This window comes from Vicugna pacos, chromosome 11 (assembly GCF_048564905.1).
Source record: "Vicugna pacos chromosome 11, VicPac4, whole genome shotgun sequence".
Taxonomy (NCBI): domain Eukaryota; kingdom Metazoa; phylum Chordata; class Mammalia; order Artiodactyla; family Camelidae; genus Vicugna; species Vicugna pacos.
Window position 1 is genome coordinate 92,176,721 of NC_132997.1, and position 20,998 is coordinate 92,197,718.

General features: G+C 47.0%; 1 protein-coding gene across 12 annotated transcripts in view; it reads left to right on the forward strand.

The window, feature by feature from the left end:
* The window catches only part of PLPP4 (phospholipid phosphatase 4), a 291,237-nt gene that overhangs the window by 205,925 nt on the left and 64,314 nt on the right, over positions 1 to 20,998 (forward strand). For all 12 annotated transcript variants that reach the window (XM_072972002.1, XM_072972006.1, XM_031682530.2 and 9 more), the window contains one exon: positions 16,037 to 16,145. In XM_072972002.1, coding sequence (XP_072828103.1) covers positions 16,037 to 16,145 — 109 coding nt within the window. The remainder of the gene's footprint in view (positions 1 to 16,036; positions 16,146 to 20,998) is intronic.

Here is a 20,998-nt window from a genome sequence, read left to right on the forward strand (position 1 = left end):
AGCAGAAGGATTCACGGGCTGAACTCAAAACAGGCACTTTTTCTTTTTTTTTTAAATTCTGGATACTGTGAATTCCTTGTAACATTTTTTAAAAGGACCATTATTGATTCATTCAGCAGGGAAATAAATGAAGTAAAGACAGATCAAAGAGAAAATCCAAATGAAAGAGAGAAGAACAGGAAAAGTAAAAAGAATAAAGAATTGCATCCTGGTGACCTTCCTAGGTGCCTGCTGCCTGGCTCCCTTTGTAAGGTGGCTCCAGAGCAGGGGTGCCCCCCCTGGGTGCCCAGAGATTCTGACTTAATTGGTCTGGGGCAGAGCAAGGGCAGTGATATTTTTAAAAGTTCCTGGAGTGAGTGTTATATGCAGCAGGGGTTGAGAACTACTGCTCCAGGGCATTCTCGCTTTGCTCTGTTCTCCTGTTAAAACCTCTCCAAACCCTAAGCCATCAACTGGTATTTCTTGGAGGCCATTCAAGCATTTTACAGATGAAGAGACCAAGGTCACAGGCACTTGGTGGCCCAGTTAAGACCAGCGCCTCTGTCTGTGGACTTTCCATGCCCTCCATAGATCAGCTGGTGCTGCCAACAGCCTCAAATCAGATGACCCCACCAGCTTCCATCTGTAGGTGACTTTCTCGCAGTTTTTTAAACTTTTTCTTGCTTCTTCCCAAATGTTCCCTTAAAAAATCAGCTGATGCTTTGATGGGAACATGACCCCTCTGTCTCCACCTTTCCTTTGATGAGGCAGGACCACTTGGTGAGTATGGGCACAGGCTCTGAGATTTGGCTGCACTGATAGCGTGTGGCCTGTGAGAGCCTCAGTTTGACCATCTGTAAAATGGGGGTAATACTAGCAGTAGTCCATAGACATTGTGAGGTTGACAAGACATACATAGTGCATTTAAAGTGCCCAGAACAGTGTGTGGTAATTGAATGCCAGATGTTATAATAATACTATTTTTTAATAATGCCATTTGCAGCAACACAGGTGGAACTAGAGATTGTTATTCTAAGTAAAGTAAGCCAGAAAAAGAAAGAAAAATACCATATAATATCACTCATATGTGGACTCTGAAAAAAAAGAAAAACTAAAAAAAGGACACTATGATCTCATCTACAAAACAGAAACAGACCGCAGACATAGTAAACAATCTTACGGTTACTGGGGAAAGGTAGTGGGAAGGAATACATTTGGTAGTTTGAGGTGTACAAATGTTAGCCACTATATACAAAAATAGATTTAAAAAAGTTTCTGCTGTATGGCACAGAGAACTATATTCAATATCTTATAATAAGCTTTAATGAAAAAGAATATGAAAACGAATATATGTATGTATATGTATGACTGGGGCATTGTGTTGTACACCAGAAATTGACACATTGTAACTGATGGTACTTCAAAAAATAATGTTATTTTTTAAACTAATATTAACATAGGGAAGAGAATGGGAGTTCAGTGTCAGAGCCAGTAACAAGTATCGATGAATGTGTTTTTCACTTTTACTTTTCAGCTTGCTTTGTAACATGCCTGGTAGTGGTCACTCCTTGACCAGACACAAGTGAGTCCTTTCTTGGAGGAGGTAGTTGTGAATTTCCAAGTGAGTGTAGGGTGCCAGGAGCACTAGCTTTGGCATGGGGGTCATTGGGCATTTGCCCCGATTTATCCCACCGCTCTCGAGGTCAGCCGGTGCAGGGCTGTCTCCCGTAGGGGCCCCGGCTCCTTGGACAGAGCTGAGCCCCTTGCTTTCTATGGGCTTCAGAAGGGATCTGCTGCCTTCTCCCGTGTGTCTCCATTACATAAAAATTTCCCATGCACGTAATTGCAGAATGGGGTAACAAGGAGGATAATAGGGGGAGATAATTGTGGATAAATCAGCTTGATTACACTCTTTCCCAGACTTGATTATCCAGATTTGCAGAGCTGTGCAAAATCTTGTAAGCCAATTAAGACCTTCCAATAACGACTGCAGATTCCGGGGAAGCCTCTCTCGTAAGTCTAGCGGGTTGGCCAACAGGTTGAGAAAGGCGAGGATAACTCTTCTGCTTTTGAGTGTTCATATTTCAGGTACAGCTGGGGAGTTTTACTGTTATGTTTTTAAGCAAAGCAATTACATGTACAGGTGGGAAGGTGCCCACCCTTCTACTGATTCGGCATACAGTATTAAAGACACACCTTTGATGTTTTGCAAGGGGATCCTTTTGGTTGGTAATATTGCCATTTGCACCAGGTGCTGATTTGTTTGAAGACACATAACACCACGTATAAAATAGGAAGTTAAAGGGCTTTTGGGAAATCATTTAAGGCGAGAAGCAATAGTCGATTTATTTAGTAACATACTGTTAGACTCCTTTTACCAATATTACTTGATCTTTAGACTCATTTTTTTTCTTTTTTCAGCTTTATTGAGATAAAATTGACATAAACATTGTGTAAGTTTAAGGTCTACAATGTGTTGATTATATATTGTGAAACAATTAGCATTAGCTAATACTACACCACATCACATAATTAATACTTCTTTTTTTGTGGTGAGAACATTTAAGATCTATTCTCTTAGCAGATTTCAAGTATAAAATACAATATTGTTCATTATAATCACTATGCTGTATGTTAGATTCCCAAAACTTATTCATCTTAATAGTTGGAAATTAGTACCCTTGGATCAACATCTCCCCATTTCACCCACCCCACTGGCCCCTGCAGCCACCATTCTAGTCTCTGTTTCTGTGTTTGGCTTTTTTAGATTCCACCTATAAGTGAGATCATATATCATTTGCCTTTCTCTGCCCTGCTCTTCTTACTTAGCTCAATGTCCTTAAGACCCATCCGTGTTGTTGCAAATGGCAGGATCTCCTTCTTTCTCATGGCAGAATGATAGCCCATTGTATGTATATCTCACATCATCTTTATCTGTTCATTGATAAGACGGGGTTGTTTCCGTTATCTTGGCTTTTGAAAATAATCTGGCACTAAACATGGGAGTACAGATATCTTTTTGATCTCCTGTTTTCATTTCCTTTGGATATATACCCAGCAGTGAGACTGCAGGTTTGTATGGCGGTTCTATTTTTAATTTTTTGAGGAAGTTCCATATTGTTATCCACAGTAGCTACAACAATTTACATTTCCACCAGCAGTCCACAGGGGTTCTCTTTTTTCCGTATCCTCACCAATTCTTGTTACCGCTCGTCTTTTTGATGATAGCCATTCTAAAAGGTGTGAGGTGATACTTCATTGTGGATTTTTTTTTCTACTTGAAGTATAGTTGATCTACAATATTGTGTTAGTTTCTGGTATACAGTATAATGATTCAGTTATACATATATATGTTCTTTTTCACATTCTTTTTTTTTTTTACTGTAGGTTATTATAAGCTATTGAATATTGTTCCCTGTGCTATACAGTAAGACCTTGTTGTTTATCTATTCTATATATGGTTGTTAGTATCTGCAAATCCCAAACTCCTAATTTCTCCCTTCCCCTTTCCCCTGTTCATTGTGGGTTTAATTTGCATTTCCCAAACTCAGTTTCTTAATAGGCAAAAATTACCTTGTAGAGTGTGGTAAAGCCTGAATGAAATAATATATGTCAAGTGCATCATTCCGCTCCTGGAGTGTAGGTGTTCCCTAATTTAAATTCTCCATTGTTTGGGAGGGGAGATTTGCCGCACTTCGACAGAAAACCCTGAAGCTATTCAGTCCAGTTCCTTAATGAAAAAATGAGGAGACTCCTCCCTCAGTGGATTTAGTAGCGAAGCTAAAAACAGGTGCTCTGGCTCCCGGTATTGGTGGCTACTGCCCACTGCCCATTTGGGACTTGTTTCCGATGCCAAAAGGAAACCCACAGCTGTCAGCTCAGAAGGAACTGGAGACACAGTTCAGGAGGAGGAGGGAGAACTCCGGGATGGAGGTGTCAGTTTGGGAAGACCAGAAGTCAGGGCAGGCTTGGCCTGGGAGCCGGTGTGGGCTCCAGTGCCTGGTGACCTTGGCCTTGTGGGGCTGATTTGAAGGGCCCGGTGGGAGGGCAAGGAGCTTGGGAAGGAGAAAGTGATCAGGGCGAGGGGTCAAAGGACAGGTGCCCAGGGTCCCAAGACCTACTCACCTGGTGGGTGGGACGTCAGTGCTTGCTGAATGAATGAGTGAATGAGTCGATGATGAGTAAAACATACCATTTATTGGGCTGGCTTACTATGAGCCATTTCGTTTATGATAATCCTTCTGCAGATGAGGCACTCAGAAGTAAAGTGATTTGGCCAAGGTCAGACTCAAGGAAGTTATTTCAGAATCTGTGCTTTTCATTTAACTACCTTGCTGTACTGAGAATGAATGGATGAGTAAGTGAGTGACTTTCCATTTTACCCGCAAGGAAGTAGCAACACTACTTGAGTGACTTTCCTACACTTAACAGTTGTCAGTGGTGGAGTCAGAACTAGTTAGCTCTTTTGATTCCTAGTCTAACGTGCTGCTAACTAGCACCAGTCTGCATCTCCGTACACCTGAACAGACCCTGGACCCCCCCACCATCCCCTCCACTGAGCCGAGTTGTTGTCTGCAGCCCACCCATGGCCTCCCCGCCCCCCTCAGAGTACCCTTGCCCACGTTTCCAAAATCGAGGGCAGTGAAAAGAGCCCAAGATTACGGTTAGAAGACCTGAGTTTGGGTTCCAGTTTGGCTGAATGACCTTGGACAGGCCAAGAAACTCTCTGGGTCTCAGTTTCTCTCTCTGGAAAATGGGGATAATGGTGCCTACTTTTTAGCTGTGAGGAGATCTTGAGATGAGGTATAAGAGGTGCCTGGCAGTCTGCTGGCAGGTAGGGAGCACTGAGGAAGTGATCAGGTGATTTTCCCCCTCCCCTAGTTCCTCCTCTTCACATCCTGCCTTCCTACCTCTGGATGCTTCTGAGGATGACAGCTCATTTACCGTGGGAATAAGTAGCCTTTCAGGCAGTCTGACTTATCAAAGCCAGTCCTCAGTAGTGCCGCAGGCTGGGGTTGTTCCATCGCTTGGGACGGATGAGGATGTGAGCAAGGTTTGCAAGTTGACTTTCAGGTGGGAAGCGGTGGTGGTGGTGTTGGAGGGGGGCCGTTAAACACACAAGTGCTGTGGACCCATTAGTCCTAACATGCACTCAGCAGACGAGCGCCCCCCAAAGCCCAGCTCCCTGAGAAGGGAGAGGCGCACCGTCCATGAGGGGAGCAGGCTTCACAGAGGGTGCCCAAAGGGTTAAATGACCCCCACTCCCAAGTGGACCAGCAGCCAGCTTGATGCAGCCATGAGGAGCGAGCATAAACATCACACTGCACAGTCGGGATGGGGAAGTCACAAGACAAACGGGTGGTCGGGACCCGGGACAGGACTCTGCCCTGCCCAAAGTGGGGGGCTGCCTCTCAGCTCCTTCAACTCTCTGCTAACCTGCAGGAACGCAGGCTCAAGGTTGCCAGACCAAATTCTTCAGCAGAAGCCAGACATTCAGATTTTGTTGTAAGAGTGCCTGGTTTTTAAATATTGGCCTCAAATTGCACATTAAAAGAAAAATACATTGAGCAGCTCAAACCAAACACAGCAGCAGGCTGCCTTCAGTCCAAGGGTGACCAGCTACTGGCCTCTGACTTAAGATTCCATGTGGCAGAGGATTGGATCTTTATTGAAACAACTGGATTTATTTGTTTAGTCTTGATTCAACTAATATTTATTTATTTATTATTATGGTATAGCTGATTTACAGTGTTATATTAGTTTCAGGTGTACAACGTAGTGATTCAATATTTTTATTCATTGTACTCCATTTAAAGTTATTGCAAAATAATGACTATGTTCTCTGTGCTGTTGGGGCCACAGACACCAGCACGGGGGTATGTCTCCACTGTCCAAGGTCAAGTGTGTATCTCAATGTGACTTTTTCTGAGGAGTTCAGGGTTTGCAGTGAGGGTGGCCACAAAAACACCCATTGATGCTCACCATTGGTGACAAACTTTAGGGGCAAAAATGAGAATTTATGTGCTCAAAAACCACAGGCCTGGCCATTCCTGTTCTCAGCCCTGACTTGGGCCCGGGCATCAGCCTCTCATCTGGTCACGGCTGTCCCCAGCCCTCAGCCTTTTAATTTGTGGTGGTTCCAGCTCACGCGTCCGCCTCCTCTGGCCTGTCTGCCCAACTGAAGACCATTGTAGGAGAACACGGCCTACCCCTCCACTGGGGAAAATCCGTCAAGGGTTCGAGAATGTTCGGGGGCTTCGTTCAGGTCAAGCCTCTGCTAGTTTCTGACTCGGGTAAAGAAGACCCGACACTGCTCTTCGCTGCTGCCGCTGACATGGCGGGAAATCAGATGAGGGTAGAAGGGAGGAAAATCTCAAAGACACATCACAGGCTCCTTTGTAGGAACAATTGCTTTCTGGCTGGTGTATTTTAATTAAAATTACAGCTCAGAAGCCTCTTCAAATTAAGTTCTGTCTTCACTGTGATTTGCCCTGAGTGCTGGGGGGCATTTCTCCTGCCCCAGTTCTCTGCTCAGTGGTGTGTCCTGGGATCTTGCTATGGCCTGGTCTGGGCCAGAATGTTTCAGAGTGCTTTAAGCTATGTCTAAATTCCTAAAGACTTCTAATTAATCCAGGAGTGAACGGTTCAATGGGCATTGTAGAGTCAAAGATTAATGAGAGACTGAGCTCTCTTAGCAAAGAAATATGTACTCTTTTCTCTGTCTTCTGTCTTTTACTGGTTTTTTTCTTTGGAGTGGCTCTTGTCTGCCTGTGGCTCAGACGCAGTGCAGTGGTCCCTGCACCAAACATCCTTTTCTGTTGGGAAGTGTGTCTGGCCCAGAGGGTGTTCAGTCCTGGCAGGTTCTGTGTTGCTGGCTCTGCTGGGAGAGGAGGAGCTTGTGCTGGGGTCGGGGGTCAGGATTCTAGGAAGTCCTGGCAGCCTGTGGGAGGCAGATGTGCCAGGTGTCCCTGAGTCCTAAGCTCAGTGGCCTGGCTCTGCCCAGAGTCACCTGCCACCACGGGGCTCCCATCCACAGGCCCTTCTTGACCCTCGTTATCAGGCACCTGCTTTCCCAGGCATCCAAGCTGGGCAGGATCAGAGCCAGGGAGCTGGCCCCTCATCACCCCAGGCTCTGGAGCACCTTCAACCTGAGGGTTTCTAGGTATGTCCAGGTGTGTGGATTTTTGAAGGCCACTCATTTTGTGAGTGACTTGACCTCTTTCTGTTTCTCTCCTTTCTTTCCTTTCTGATGTTTTCATTACTCTTCCTGTTCTCACTTTACTGAGATCCACTCAAAGCTGATAATACTTTCCAAGAATATCAGTTGCTTCCACTGATAAGACAATTAATTTTGTAGTATTTTATAGCTAATGAGTGAAATCATTAGGGAAAAAATCCCACCTTTTTGTTGTGAAATTTTCAAACACCATCCACCAGTTATTGGCACTTTCATTTCATCTATGTCCCTCCATGGTCCCCCTCTTTTAGTCCCTTCATGGAGTATTTTAAAGCAGGTCCCAAATATGGCATCATTTCATGTCTAAATACTTCAAAAATAACTTTAACCAGTGAGAACTGAAAAAAAAAAAAAGACTTCAATTGCCCACCCCCATTTCCAAACCACGGTAACACCAGATAAAATTAACACTAATTTATTTGAATCAAGATCCAAACAAAGTTCACACATGGTTACCTGGTGTGCAGATATTTCAGGAATGATTTTTTTTTATTTTGGAACTTTTCAGTGATTAGTGTGTCAGTGTTGGGCATTGAGAGCTTCTTGTGGGCCCTGACGATGATCCCAGATTCTCACTATGTCCCCGCAGGGTGTTCTGCCCATTTCATAGATGCGGAAGGGGATTCAGCAGTTTGCCCCAGGTCACGAAGCCCCCACTAGACCCTATGTGTTAGCTTTTGTAGCTTGAGTTTGTGCAGACCGGGAATTTCTGTTTGCAGGCAATTAAAACATTTTCAGTCTTCCGTTGCTTCCTCCCAAAGGGAAGGCACCCTCTGCAGAATTGTTTGGAAAGAGTTGCTCTAAATGTTTGGACTTTGGGGTGATGCATGTGGCTTCTAATCATCGTGCTTCTGCAGAATAAGCTTCCATTTCTGCCCAGGCTCCATCACAGGCGTGTCTGAATGTGTTCGGCTTTTTCAGTGAAGCAGAAGTGGTTTGGGATGTGCCCTTGCTGCGGGGGACGACTCCTGGGGGAGGGGACAGCTCCTGAGCAGAGAGCAGCCTGGCCCCACGCTGGGTCCCCGAGTCCCTGCTAATTCCTCACTTTCAGTCCTCACTACCGCCCTCGAGGTAGGTGGTACGATTATCTCCATCCACAGAGGAGGTGACTAGAGCCCAGAGTGGAGACTTAACTTGCCGAAGGTCACAGCCAGCAAGTGGCAAGCGCAGAACGTAGGCTTTTCACTCCACAGCTCTGGCGGCTAATGTTGTGCTTTCACGGCCGCACTCCCTTCCACGCTATTTCCCCCACTCAGGGTCCTGCTCCTGGACCTCCCTATGCTAACGTTTTATCCCGGAAATTTTCAAAGTTACAGAAAAGCTGAACGAGCAAAACGATTCCCATATGCACCATCTAGATTAAGCAATTAATGTTTCATCTTGCTTGCTTTATCTCTGTATTTGTATATTTATGTACACACTGTTCTGAACTATTTGAAAGTAGGTTGCTGACAGATCATGATCCTGAACACCCTGATGTTTCAGCTGCTTCTCCTAAAACTATTCTTCTACATTTCTGTGTCACTACTACCTCGAAGGAAATTATACTTCCTTAAGATTACCTAATATCCAGTTTATTCTTCAGTCTGCAAATTTCTCCAGTCATTTTCAAAGTTTTTTTTTTTAATAATTAAAAAAATACTTTTTGAACCCAAGATCCAATCAAAGCACAATGGTTACATTTGGTGGTTTTGCCTCTTCAGATCCTTGCAATCTGGAACATTCCTGACTGCTTTATTCCTGGGCGTGTGTGTTCCTCTGCCTCCGTATTTGCAACAAGCTGGAAGTTGGGTCTGAAATACTGATTAGGCTCGGAGTGTACACGTTTGCGAAGAAGGCTTCACGGGGATGCCGTGCACTCCACGTAGCCTGTGCCAGGGGTCCGCAAGCATGTGCGGTCCCAGCATTGGTGACCGCAGGTAGGGTGTGCAGGTTAGTGCCATTTTTCTAAAAGCTGGAGAAGAACTGGTGTGAGCAGTAGCATCTTTGAGTCAGCAGTTTCGCTTTATCCACGCAGCCTGTTCCTGGTCCTCTGTCTTCCTTCCTGGCTGCCGGGTGGGTCGAGGCATCTCCAGGCTTGGGCTGACTTTTGTGCTGTCCCACTGCCCACCCCATCCCGCCCCATCATGTTTAGGAGGGTGTAGCTGTGGAGTACGTGTTCTCATCACCTCCTATTCGCCTCCTGGGAGAGGGAGGGATTCCTGCCCTGAAGTGACAGGCTCTGACCATACACGCCAGCCGTCAGCGAGTGGATGAGACTGAGAGCAGTTCATTAGTAATAAACTTGCAGACCAGGGGAGACGGACACTGCATATCACACCGGGCCACACAGGAGTAAGCAACCAGGGGCAGTGGGAGGCAGGCCTTGTAGTATCAAGGGGGTGGGTGCCCCCTGGTTCTGGCAGGAGGGTATGATTGGCTTGTTAGAGTAAGTCCACGGGCTGCCAGGGGACTGAAACCTGCCGTGCAGGGGTTGGCAGCCACTGTACCTGGTCCTCTGGATAAGGAGGGTAGTTTGGCTGAGGGAGTGGACTGGGGAGAGGCACTTGTGGTTAGGCCAGTTGAAGCCTTTGTGGTTCAGGTGTCATGGAAGGATATAATATTGGGCCTTAATTGTAGTGTCCGACACTGCTTAAGGTCGGGTTGAGCTGTGGAAATAGGAGTAGCCACCAGGAGGGAGTGTGTGCATGTGCGTGTGCATGTGCATGTGTGTGTGTGAGCGTGGTGTGTATCTGTCACCACTCCAGATGCTACACTAGCTGGCCCTCGTCTGGGGATCCTCTTGAGGGGCGAGGTAATGTCCTTAGCTGATGCCAGGCTGAGCCTGGAAAGCCCCCTGTGGTGCAGGGTGTGCCCTGGAATTGCATCCAGTGCTCCTGGGGGAAGGTTCAGGTGACCAAAGAAGGGCCACAGGCCACATGTTTGTGATTTTGCAGGAAGAAGTACCTGGCAGTTCAGGTCCATGGAAGGGAGGAGGGGGGACACTAAGGTGTCTGTGCCTGTGTGACTTTGGCTTTACTTGACTTTAGCTTTCTGCCTGCTTTTCACTCTGTGTCCACATCAGCTCTCCTCCTGCCTCTTTTCTATTTCAGTTAATTCAGTAGATCGTCCTTGTATCTTAGAAAGTTGCTTTGTTTGCTTGCCTTCCACTCATTTAGGTTCTGGTTTGATGTGTGTATGCACATGCATGTTTGTGTGTGTGTGAGATGTGGAGATAAGAACCTGGTCTGAGGAGGATTAAAGCATTGGTACTGCACACGCATTAAGGGGAGAATTGCTCAGCATAAAGTCGAATATCTTTGAGTTTTCAAGATTCTTTGATTTTTCTGTTTTCCGATTTCTTCAAACTATATCGTCAGAAAACTAAGGAGAAAACGAGTAACACTGTCCCAGCTTTGCCAGGGAGAAATTAAGATGTTCAGTTAAGATTAATCGTCCGATTCAAACAGTGAAGAAACTAAAGAAGCGTGTCTTGTATCAAAATTCCACAGCAAGTGACCTGACTTTGAGCAGTTACCATTTTCATGGAAGGAAATGATCTGTTTACTTTAGTAGAAACTCCATGCTTTTCACGTCAAAACATGTTGCCCTATGCAGTTTAGACATGTTTTAGTTTTGAATCCCCGTCAAGTGCAGTGATGTTGACGATAGTTAAGATTCAGTGAATGCATCTGATGGGGGAAGACATTATTTTGAGGCTGGACTGGCCCTGGCTGCTGCACCGGAGTTTATCGGTAGTAATGGAGAAAGCACTGCTTTCACACCTGTGTCGTCTCATCAAATAGCGTTTTTGCTTTGAAATGATTAACAAATGATACTTTCCGACCTGTTAGATTCCCACCCCTCCTTCTGACGCAGAGCCCTTCCTTTCTGCTTACTTTTGATCGTCAAGCCTGGTGAAATCTTAAGTGTCTCCACTGCTTTCGTGCATTTCAGGAGATGAAGTGGATAACCTGGGCAGTTAGCCACGTAATCGGGGTACCGATTGTCATAGCAACTCTCTTCTTCACGAGTCTCTGCAGTGATGGGACAGTGCCATTCAGAGTGAGGACAGTTTTGATTCTCAGCCTCAGAATATGAGACGCCTTTGCATCTGTGGATCTGTCAGACCCTTTCTGGACATTGAGGTGTTTTTCTTTGCATTGTACTTATTGGAAATAAAAGGACGCTAAAGGGTTTTACACACTCCCTGGCGGTCAAAGAGTGGCTGCCCTTTCTTCAGCCTTTTCTTGCAAAGGGTGTCGGTCCTTCCACTAGCCTGAAATACACTAATGCTGGCAGGAGGTGCTAAGACCGGTGGGGCTGTTCTCTTCTACACCAAATGGCCCCCGATGGCCGTGCTTCTGAGTTGTCATTTTTGTTGTTCATCTTCCTTTCTGTCTCCTGTGACACCAGTGCTGCTGAGGTGATTGTAGGGGCTTTCCAAGGAGAGTTCAGCTTATACCTAGACGTGACCCTCCTGACTGCGCGCCACGGAGAGGGCGCACTCCCCCCACCTCCTCTCCTTCCATCCTCCCGTCTCGCGTGGGAAGGTCTCATTGACCCTCATGGAGAAGGCAGGCCTCTGCCCAGAGGCTACAGCATTCAGGTGGAATTGAAGAGCATACTTTTCTTTTCATTGTATTTGTTATGACATTTACCAGCTGTTTATGGAGGGAATGTCAGTTTCATAATTCAATGACATGACGTTTCTTCTAGAATAAACTCATTTTAGTTTGCAAAGTCGAAGAAAAGTTACAGTGCAGGTGGATGAAGGGTCAGGCAAAACCAGTCCACGTGGTTCTTAAATGGCTGAAGTTGGGAAGCGCTGGTTTTCCCTGAGGGCTCCGCCTCCAACTGTAGTGCTCACACCGATCTTGTTAAAATGAAGATTCTGATTCAGTAGCTCCGCGCTGGGGCCCAGGATTCTGCATTTTTAACAAGCTCCCTTCTAGGTAATGCTGATGCCCTGGCCTCTGACAACTCCAGGTTTGGTCCACAGATCAGCAGCACTGAGCTGTTTTCCTCTGCATCGTATTTATTGGAAATTAAAGGAAGCTAAATGGTTTCACACACTCCCCAGCAGTCAAGAGTTCACCGAGAAGCTTGCTGGAGATGCCAGCGCTCAGTCCCCTCCCTGGACCTGTTGTATCTGCAGTCACAAAAAACCCCCAGGTGGTTCCTGAGCACGTTAGCATTCGGGAAGCCGTGACCACACCCACTGCTGGGAGTCCTCAGTCCTCAGTGTGTAATGAGCCCTGGTGAGCAGGCAGTTGGGGGCCGTGTCTGAACTCACCTGGAAGCAGGGTTTCCCTTTCCTGGTTTCCACACCGCTTACAAAGAGCTCGAGGAAGGATGTTTCCAGACCTGGTGTGGCCTCTCTTGTGAACACCCTTTCATGTTTCCAGGGCTTTCCATCCCACCACGTGCCCACCTCGTCTCGCCTTTGCATTCTGAGACTCATGGTCTCTGTGCAGCTGCCGAGCAGACACTGGTGGCTGGCACATCGCTGCAGAAGGGACATCTTTCTTTCTTGGTGCCGATGCTCCCAGAGGGTCCAGTTTGCTTGATAGATGTGTTCTGGTCACAGCCACGCTGGATAGGGTGAGGAATCGTGCAAAAGACTGGGTGCACGAGGCTTTAAAAAATTGCCAGGAGGATAGTAACCTCTGGGAGTTTGAGGAAGGACAGTGCTCGGTGGTGAGCCAGCTCTCCGGCCCTGTGGCTGCCTGTAAGGGGAGGAAACAGGAATCCAGGTTCTGGAGTCTCTGAGAGTGGGGGCTGCAGGATCGTTAGTGGCTGCAGCCATATCTCTCATCTTACCTGCTTTTCTCTGATAGACTTTGCCACGCCCCCACCAGGAGGTGGAGTTGGTTCCCCTGTCTGGAATCTGGGCTCTCCTGAGGACTTGTCACCTAGTAATGCTACAGGACTTCTGCATCTAGGTCAGAAAAGCCATTCAGCTTTTGCCTGATTCTCTTGGGACCCCCATTCTGGGTGAAGCCAGCAGCCATGAAGAATTCTGACCCTGCTGAGATGACGGTGCTGGAGAGGGGCTCGAAGGTGCTCCAGGAGGCAGCCCCAGAGCTCCCGGCTGGCAGCCAGTGCCGACCGTGGCCACGTGAGGGACCATCCTTGACCTGAAGGCCGAGTCAAGCCTTCAGGTGATGCTGCCTGGCTGATGTCTGCCTGCTGTGACCACATGAGAGATTCTAAGAGCTCTGCCTAGCTGGACCCTTCTCTGTTTCCTAATCCACAAAATCATGAGCAAAACAAAATGATTATTTTAAGACATTAAGTTTTGGGGTAAGTTGTGATGCAGCCATAGTAACTGGAATATTTTGGAAGCTTTGGATTTCGTGATTAGGTTATATATTCTTCAAAACATCTGTCAAAATTCTTTTTATTTAGTTATATTTAAAATGTTTTGAAAACAGCCGGGAACAGTGAAGAGGTGGTCACAAAATGAAACAAACAAACAAACAAAACCCCCCCAAAAGCCTGAAAACTTTTACTGGACTGAAAGCTTGCAGGTGGAATCTAGAGTAAAATGATGATGATAAAATGCTGGTTTCTGTTCACGCCCTGTTAGGTACTTTCTCTGTGTTGTTTCGTTTAGTTTTTATTCCCACTCTATAAGGTGTGCCCATTTTACAGGTAAGGTGACTGAGGCTCAGTGATGTTAAGGAATTCACTAAGAGCCACACAGCCAGAGCTGGAATTTGAACATGGATGAACCTGTCCTGCAGCTGATGGAAGAATTGTTAAGGTGGAGAGTTAAGTCTCTCAGTCTCCTCTCCTTGGGGGTAAGGGTTCAGGACCGTTTGGGATCATCTGCTCAGTGCTGGGCCCTTCAGATCACCCGGGGAGTGTTTTAAAATCCACATGCTAGGCCCCGTCCATACCAAGACTGTCAGTCCGGGGTGGGGTGTTTCTAGATGGTTCTGACCCATCTCCATTTGACACCTCTGACTTAGTCCAACTTCCCGTGTTGCAGGTGAGGACACTGAGGCCCAGTGAGGAGAAGTGGCTTATTCTGAGGCCCAGAGCAGCATGATGGCAGGGCTGGGGCAGAGAGCAGTTACCCAGCGCCCAGACAGCATGCTTCCCGTGCTTCGTTTTGGAGTTTTCTTTCTTCTTAAAATTACATAAATACACAGAGGGACAGAGTTTCAGGACTTAAAACCTCAGCTCGAGGAAGAGAAGAAGGGAGAGAGAGAAAGAGGGAGAGACATATATAGAGAGACACAAAAGACAGGTTGAATTTTAGGTCTCTTTTTGATATATGAGAGAATTCAGCATGAGGCTGATCAGACTGAGGATATTTTCTGTGGCACCTTTTCAGAGTCCTGGACAGAAATCAGGTCTGCAGTCTCCGAGAGTCCCGTCCTGCTGGGCTCTGAGCACACAGCCCTGGAGTGGCCCCCACCCTCCACGCCCTCCCGGTGTAGCTGGCCATACCAGCGGATCATGATTATACAAAAGCCCAAGTCTGGGATAGAAACCAAGGCTGTGAGACCCCTGATTCTGCCCAGGGTCTGGGATGGCTTTAGGATGATCCACTGTCAAGGTTGTTCCTAAGGCTGCAGGGTTTCCTGGGACACAGAACTTTCAGGAGAGAGTCCTCCTGGGCAAATCAGGAAACTTGGTCACCGGGATGGTTTCCCAGATGCAGAGACGGCTGACCTCCTCCTCCTCACCCCCGACCTCCTACTCCTCATCTGGGTAACGGTGCCCCTTTTCCTGGAAGCCCAAGACAGAGGCCTTGGAATCAGATTTGGCCACCCCTACCTCCTGCTTGCACGTTCTCCCATTCTGTCCTGCCCTTTTCTCCGCTCTGCAGGCATCTCTTGCCGGGACAGCTGTCATAGCCTCCTAACTGCCTCTGCCTTCCCTTCTCTGTTCTGCTCCAATTCCCCATTCTCACCACTATCTTGCATTGTAAATTTCATTCCATGCTTCTCTGCCAAATTCCTCACTGGTTCAAAAACCAGATTCCTTAGGCTGGCACCCAAACCCAGAGTCACCCTGCCCCTGTGCTCTCTCCAGCCGCATCTCAAGCCGTGCTGAACTGAATTCACCAGGTGGAGAATTGGGCTGGAGAGCCGGGAGGTGGCCCGATGGCCGAGAGTTGACAAAGCAAACCCCGTCCCTGCAGTCTCTGTCTGTCCTTCCCCCAGTTTTCCTCTTGGTGGTGAGTCTTTCCTCCACCTGGGTGTTGTGGGTTCCCAGGACAAGCTGAGGGGGGGGATGCTTAAAGCTGTCTGGTTCCCTGGCAGCAGCCCCAGAATCACCTCGCTCCTCCTTTCCCTTCCTTCCTTCTTCTCTGAGTCTCTCCTATCCCAATCTTTTGTCGTCTCTTGGAAGCTTTTCTTTCTCACTCTGCCCCCTGGTGGTGGCGAGGGAGGCGGGGCGCTGTCCGGGTAACATGAAGAAAAGAACGTCGCCAGCTCTTTCTGCTCCTTCGCCTTTGCTTCAGCTTAAGTCCGTTTCGTTACCAGGGTCTGTGCTGCTGGTCTTGCCTGGCCCCTGTCTGAGCCACTTTTCTGGACTTCCAACTTCCAGCTCACTTTGGAACCCCAAGTTCTTAGGGTCCTTGTATGTCAGCCTCACAGCTGCTCTCTTATGCCCAGAGTTGGTCCTTGCTGGCAAGTGGGGACAGAAGATGCTACAGTCTCAGTCATTCTTTCCATCTTTCGGTTGGAACTGGCCGAGAACCATCAGCCCGGGAGCCTGTCCTCCCCTCCTCTTCCCCTGAGGCTGGACTGTCCACCTGGGCACGTGCAAGAGCCGCCTTCACCATTGCTCTGCCTTCATGCCTTTTTCTTTGTTTTGTTTCAGTTTTACAGAGTTTTTGGATCCATTCCAGAGAGTTATCCAGCCGGAAGAGATCTGGCTCTATAAAAATCCTCTGGTGCAGTCAGACAACATACCTACCCGCCTCATGTTTGTAAGTACCCTGATTTCATGGATGATTTGAACACTCTCCTGAGTATAAATAAAACGGGTTTTCATTTCTGCTTTTCCAACCCCTGCTGATGACGGTGAGCAGCTTAAGAAAAAAAAAGTGAGCAGCCCCTCAAATTAAAATTCAGTTCCAGCTCAGTACAGATGGTCATGTGAGAAGTAATTGCCTGACACTTTGGAAAGAGAAGGGACCTGCTTACCCGAGCTATGCCGAGTTGTTTCCCAAAACAGTAAAACAAGACTTGAAACTAGTGAACAGAGTTTCCTGCTCCATCTCCTTTTAAAGTAAACCTCAATTTAGCCTAACTCAGGTACCACAGATAGCTCTGTTAACTACTTTTCTGGTTTTTGCTGATCAGTTGACCAGTGATGAGACCGCTGTATGTGACTCAACCCCTGGATAGCATCTCATGTCTCTGCTTCTAGGATAAATGGGCAAGCATCCAGATAGCTGGTGGATATACTGGGAATATTTGTACCTCCTCACCCTGATCCACATCAATTACAGCCTGTTACGCTTCCCTTACTATGTGCAGGCCCTTTGCTGAGAGCTTAAGAAAGGATTATTTCATGTAGTCCCACTCAGTATCCCAGGGAGGAAGATGTCATTGTTGCCCGAATTTTGCAGGTGCAGAACTGCATCCCAGAGAGATGAAGGAACTTGCCTAAAGCCACACAGCCAGAGAGCTGCAGAGCCAGGATTCACAGCCAGCTCTGAGCCCCGCTCTTAGCCAGGAGACTCTGCCCTGCAGTCGGGAGCTGAGTGTCCAGGACTCCTTGCTGATGCTTCCTGGCTCCTGGAGAATTGCCATCAGGTTTCTCTGTAGCAGAGAAAATATTGAAGCTGCCTCTTGACAGAACAATAATGTAGCTTTTGGATGGGCAACCTTGTAGCTCAAAGTTTAGTCTTATTGCCCAGCCGCTGTGTCTTCTGCCTCTGGGAACTTAAGTGACTGTTCCAGAGCTTTCACAGAGCATATGAGGAATATTTTTGTATTTTGAAAGAAATCCCTCTGATTGTGTGGAGGCAATCTTATTCGTCAGTGATGATTGGAAAGATCTTTGGGTCTGCAAACATCTCGAAGTGCCCAGAACACTACATGAGTGTTTGGGAGTTATTTTAATTGCTTTTGCATAATGACTTTTCTGCTGGAAAGTAAACTGGGTTTCTGGGAATACCAGGGCAATTGAAAAATTCAGGGTGCTTGTGAGTAGTGCATTATGTTACACTTGAGTATTAAAATCAATTTTTTTTTGTTGTCATTTCTGCTGTAACTCAAACCTTCCTTAAATCCTAGCAATAAAGTAACTAGTGTGTGTCTAACTAGTTCATCCCAGAGTTTTAATAGGGGGGAGCTTCTGTTTGTCACTTATCCCCATTCTTCAAAGATTTCACATTTCCTGGGCTGTAAAACACAATTTGGAGCTGAATATTCATATGAGATGTTGTGAGAAATTTGTGGCTGTGTCCTAGATTTATGAACAATGGATTGTTTTGAAGTCTGGATCCAAATGCCACAAATATTCTGGCTGCAGACACGAATAGGAGGGGGCACATTTGCATGTTGGCAGTGGTGGGAAGGGGGCAGTAAAGGAGTTATTCAGAGCTGTGATGCTCAGAGAATAGAAGGGTATTCAGCCACAAACACTGATTCATACCCGCTAATCTCCTAATGAAATAAGCTCAACCTTTTGTTTTGTTAATAGAAGTTGATGAATTTCATTCATTTGTTCACAAGATTTAGTGCGATTCCACAATAACCCAAGGAAAGCCGTAGATACATTTAGAGTACCTGTAACACAAGATGGAAAATGCTTTGTCATCCCATAAATTAGATTTGTTCTCCTGGCTTTTATTAAGAGTTTAATACAAGATACCGTTTGTCTGCTTTTGATCCTTTCAGACCTTCTGGTGTTTATAGAAGGATTTGTAATGGAGCATGTTTTCACTGTTTTTAAAAAAGAGACTGGTTTCCTTAGAAAGCTCAAATTTCATCATTTAATGCATAAACACGATATTGGGATCTCCTCTACTTTTGGTTGGAATATTTTAATCCGAAGGCAAACTTGCTAATTTGCTAACCAAAGTGTTTTTTAAAGGCAGCTGCTATTAACCCAGGTGTTTCTTTGTTTGGGAAATTAGTGTTTCTGGAGGGGTGTGTGTGTGTGTGTGTGTGTGTGTGTGTGTGTGTGTGTGTGTGTTTTAAAGGAACTACTTGGTCAAATGTCACAAAAATAATATCAGAATATTAGGGAATTAAATGAGGAGGAAATGGTAATGACCTCATTCATTAGGAAGCCCCGACTGGCATTTTCTCCGTATTTGGCACCGTCAGGTGACATTATCTGTCAACATGAACCTTGGTGTGGGTGGACCGTGTGATTCCAATAACTTGTTTCCCTGGATGACTCTGGGTTTCTGTTGACCAGAGAGACAGGCTGAAAACTCTTTTCTCGCACACTGAGTCCTGACTTAACATTTCCTGGATGTTCCCAAGCCATCAGCTGCTTGCTCCCTTATTCAGAAGAGATCGTGCTTTCTTTCTGAACGTGTGGAGTTTATCCGAGCATCTTTGAAAGCCTACTTTTTGGTGTAGGGAGATTCAGCTGGTCTTGGGTGTTGCTTTTTTTAGTAAACCCTCTGTTGTTGTCTGTAGTGTTCATGTCTCTGTGCATGCAGAGAACACTTCCAGGAGCTGACTGTGGGCGAAGAAGGCTGTACGAGCTGCAGGTGGTGAGAAGTCAAATCGGACTTGACCCCTGCAGGCTCCTGGGAGAGACAGTACTCTGAAGTGGAATAGAACCTGGAAGGGGCCAGAGGAGAGGCTCAGGAGAACTTTCAGGGAGCCCCATTATCATCATCACCGTCACAGTGGTCACAACAGCAGCCCACGTCTCTGGAGAACAGCAGCTGTGCTCATCGTGTTACAAACAGCATCTCAGTGAATCCCCTCAGGGTCCTTTGAGGTTGGCACTTTTGTTATCCCGTAATTTTAGTGGAGAAAGTGAAACTGTCATGAGATCAAACAACTTATCCAAGGTTTATGACTGCCAGTGGCTGGACCAGGATCTGAACACCCGTGGCCAGAGTGCAGACCCTCTTGGAGCCATTGAGTGCTGCCTCCTTGGGGGCTCAGGTGAGGTGGTGAGTGCAGCGTGTCACACACAGAAGAGCAGGTATAAAGGAGTTTGCTTCGAGTGCTGGGTGGTGAAGGGGGTGGAGGAAGGCAGGGGTAGAGGCAAACGGTGGACAGACTTCAGGTTAGTTAATTATTGCTTAATTCAACAGACAGTTACAAAGCATCTTCCTTGAGCTGAGCACGGTGGCAGATATAGTGGAGGTGCAAAGGTGAATAAGGTGCAGTTTCTCGTCTTGTGGGGACACAGACATGAACACAAGTCAGACAGTGCAGCATCTCAGGAAAGCCCGTGAAGGACTGGCAAGACTCAGGTAGGAAGCTAAAGAAATGGTAGCCATTTCCCCATTTCCTTCCTTGGCTTAAAAAAAAAAAATCTACCCAAGCCCTGTCCTTGGCCCTGGTCTCTTTTTGCTCCAGCCATGATATGTCCAGAAGATGTACTTCTGTAGAATATTACTGATATTGTGTTGATCTGATAACAGGGTTTTCTCTTCTCGAGTAGGATGCTTCTAAGGAAGAGAAATAAAGTCAATTTAGCGGGGAGGAGGGAAGGAAAAGAGACAAAGCTGGCTTTTGATAGACAGTTTAATTTTTAGGTGCTTTTGAAAAGTCAGCTCCCTACTTTGCGATGGGCTGTCATGGTTCGCCCACAGCAGGGCTTTCCCAGGTGTCTGTGCGTCGGGAGCCACCACCAGGAGCACCGCACAGCACACCGTTCCTTCTGATGCCGGAAGTTAAGGCACTCTGGGCCCATTGTTCTGTCTGATGTGCAGGGACCCCGGTGACAAGCTCTCGTCTGGCTAACATCCTAACATCAGGGGCTCTGGTTCTGACCCCTCCAGTGGAGAGATGTTCTTGGCACACTCATGCCTTTACCTTCAGACATGCTGCTCCCTGCTTGGCTGATTCTCAGAAGCATCCTGGCAGCACAGTGCCCTGTATCAGTGCCCGGGGCTCACCCGGTATAGCACGGTTGGGGGTGGATGGCACTTCCTGTGTTGGTTTCATTGGTGGCTCTTGTTGGAGACGTTGGTCCTGTAGGGCCCAGGTAAGATGCCTGGACAAATCAGGCTCTTCCGTGTCCCGGACCTCCCGGCACCGCCCAGACCTAAGGGCACAGATGGGCAGGAGCTTATGTCTGGTCACAGGAGCCTGCTTTGGGTCATCTGTTAACAGGTTTCCCTGGGAACAGCAACCAGCATTTCATGGAAGCTCGCTCTCTGCTGGGCTCCGTAGGTGAGCAATCGATGGGGCTGCAGAGTGAACTGCCTCGGTCAGCTCCCAGCTTTGCTAATTACTAGCTGTCTACATGAGTTGAGAAAATCCCCTCCCCTCTCGGTGCCTCAGTTTCCTTATCTGTAAAAGGGAGGATTTAACAGCACTTCCCTTCCTCCCTGGGGCGTTGAGGGCATCAAATGGGATAATAGACTTACAGCGCTTCACTTAGTGTGTGGTACATAAGAAGCCATAGTGAATTTAAATTCTTGCAACAATGCTTTGCTATGTATATCATCATTGTACCCATTTTACAGATGAGGTCACTGAGATTCAAAGGTGAATAGGTTAAGTAACATACTGAAGGTCGCAGAGCTGATAAATGTCAGAGCTGGGGCTTGAACCTGGCTCCCCTTAATCTGAGCCTGTTCCCTAGATTTCCCTTCACAGGGCTCTGGCCTCCCCACCTGTGGAAGAGCAT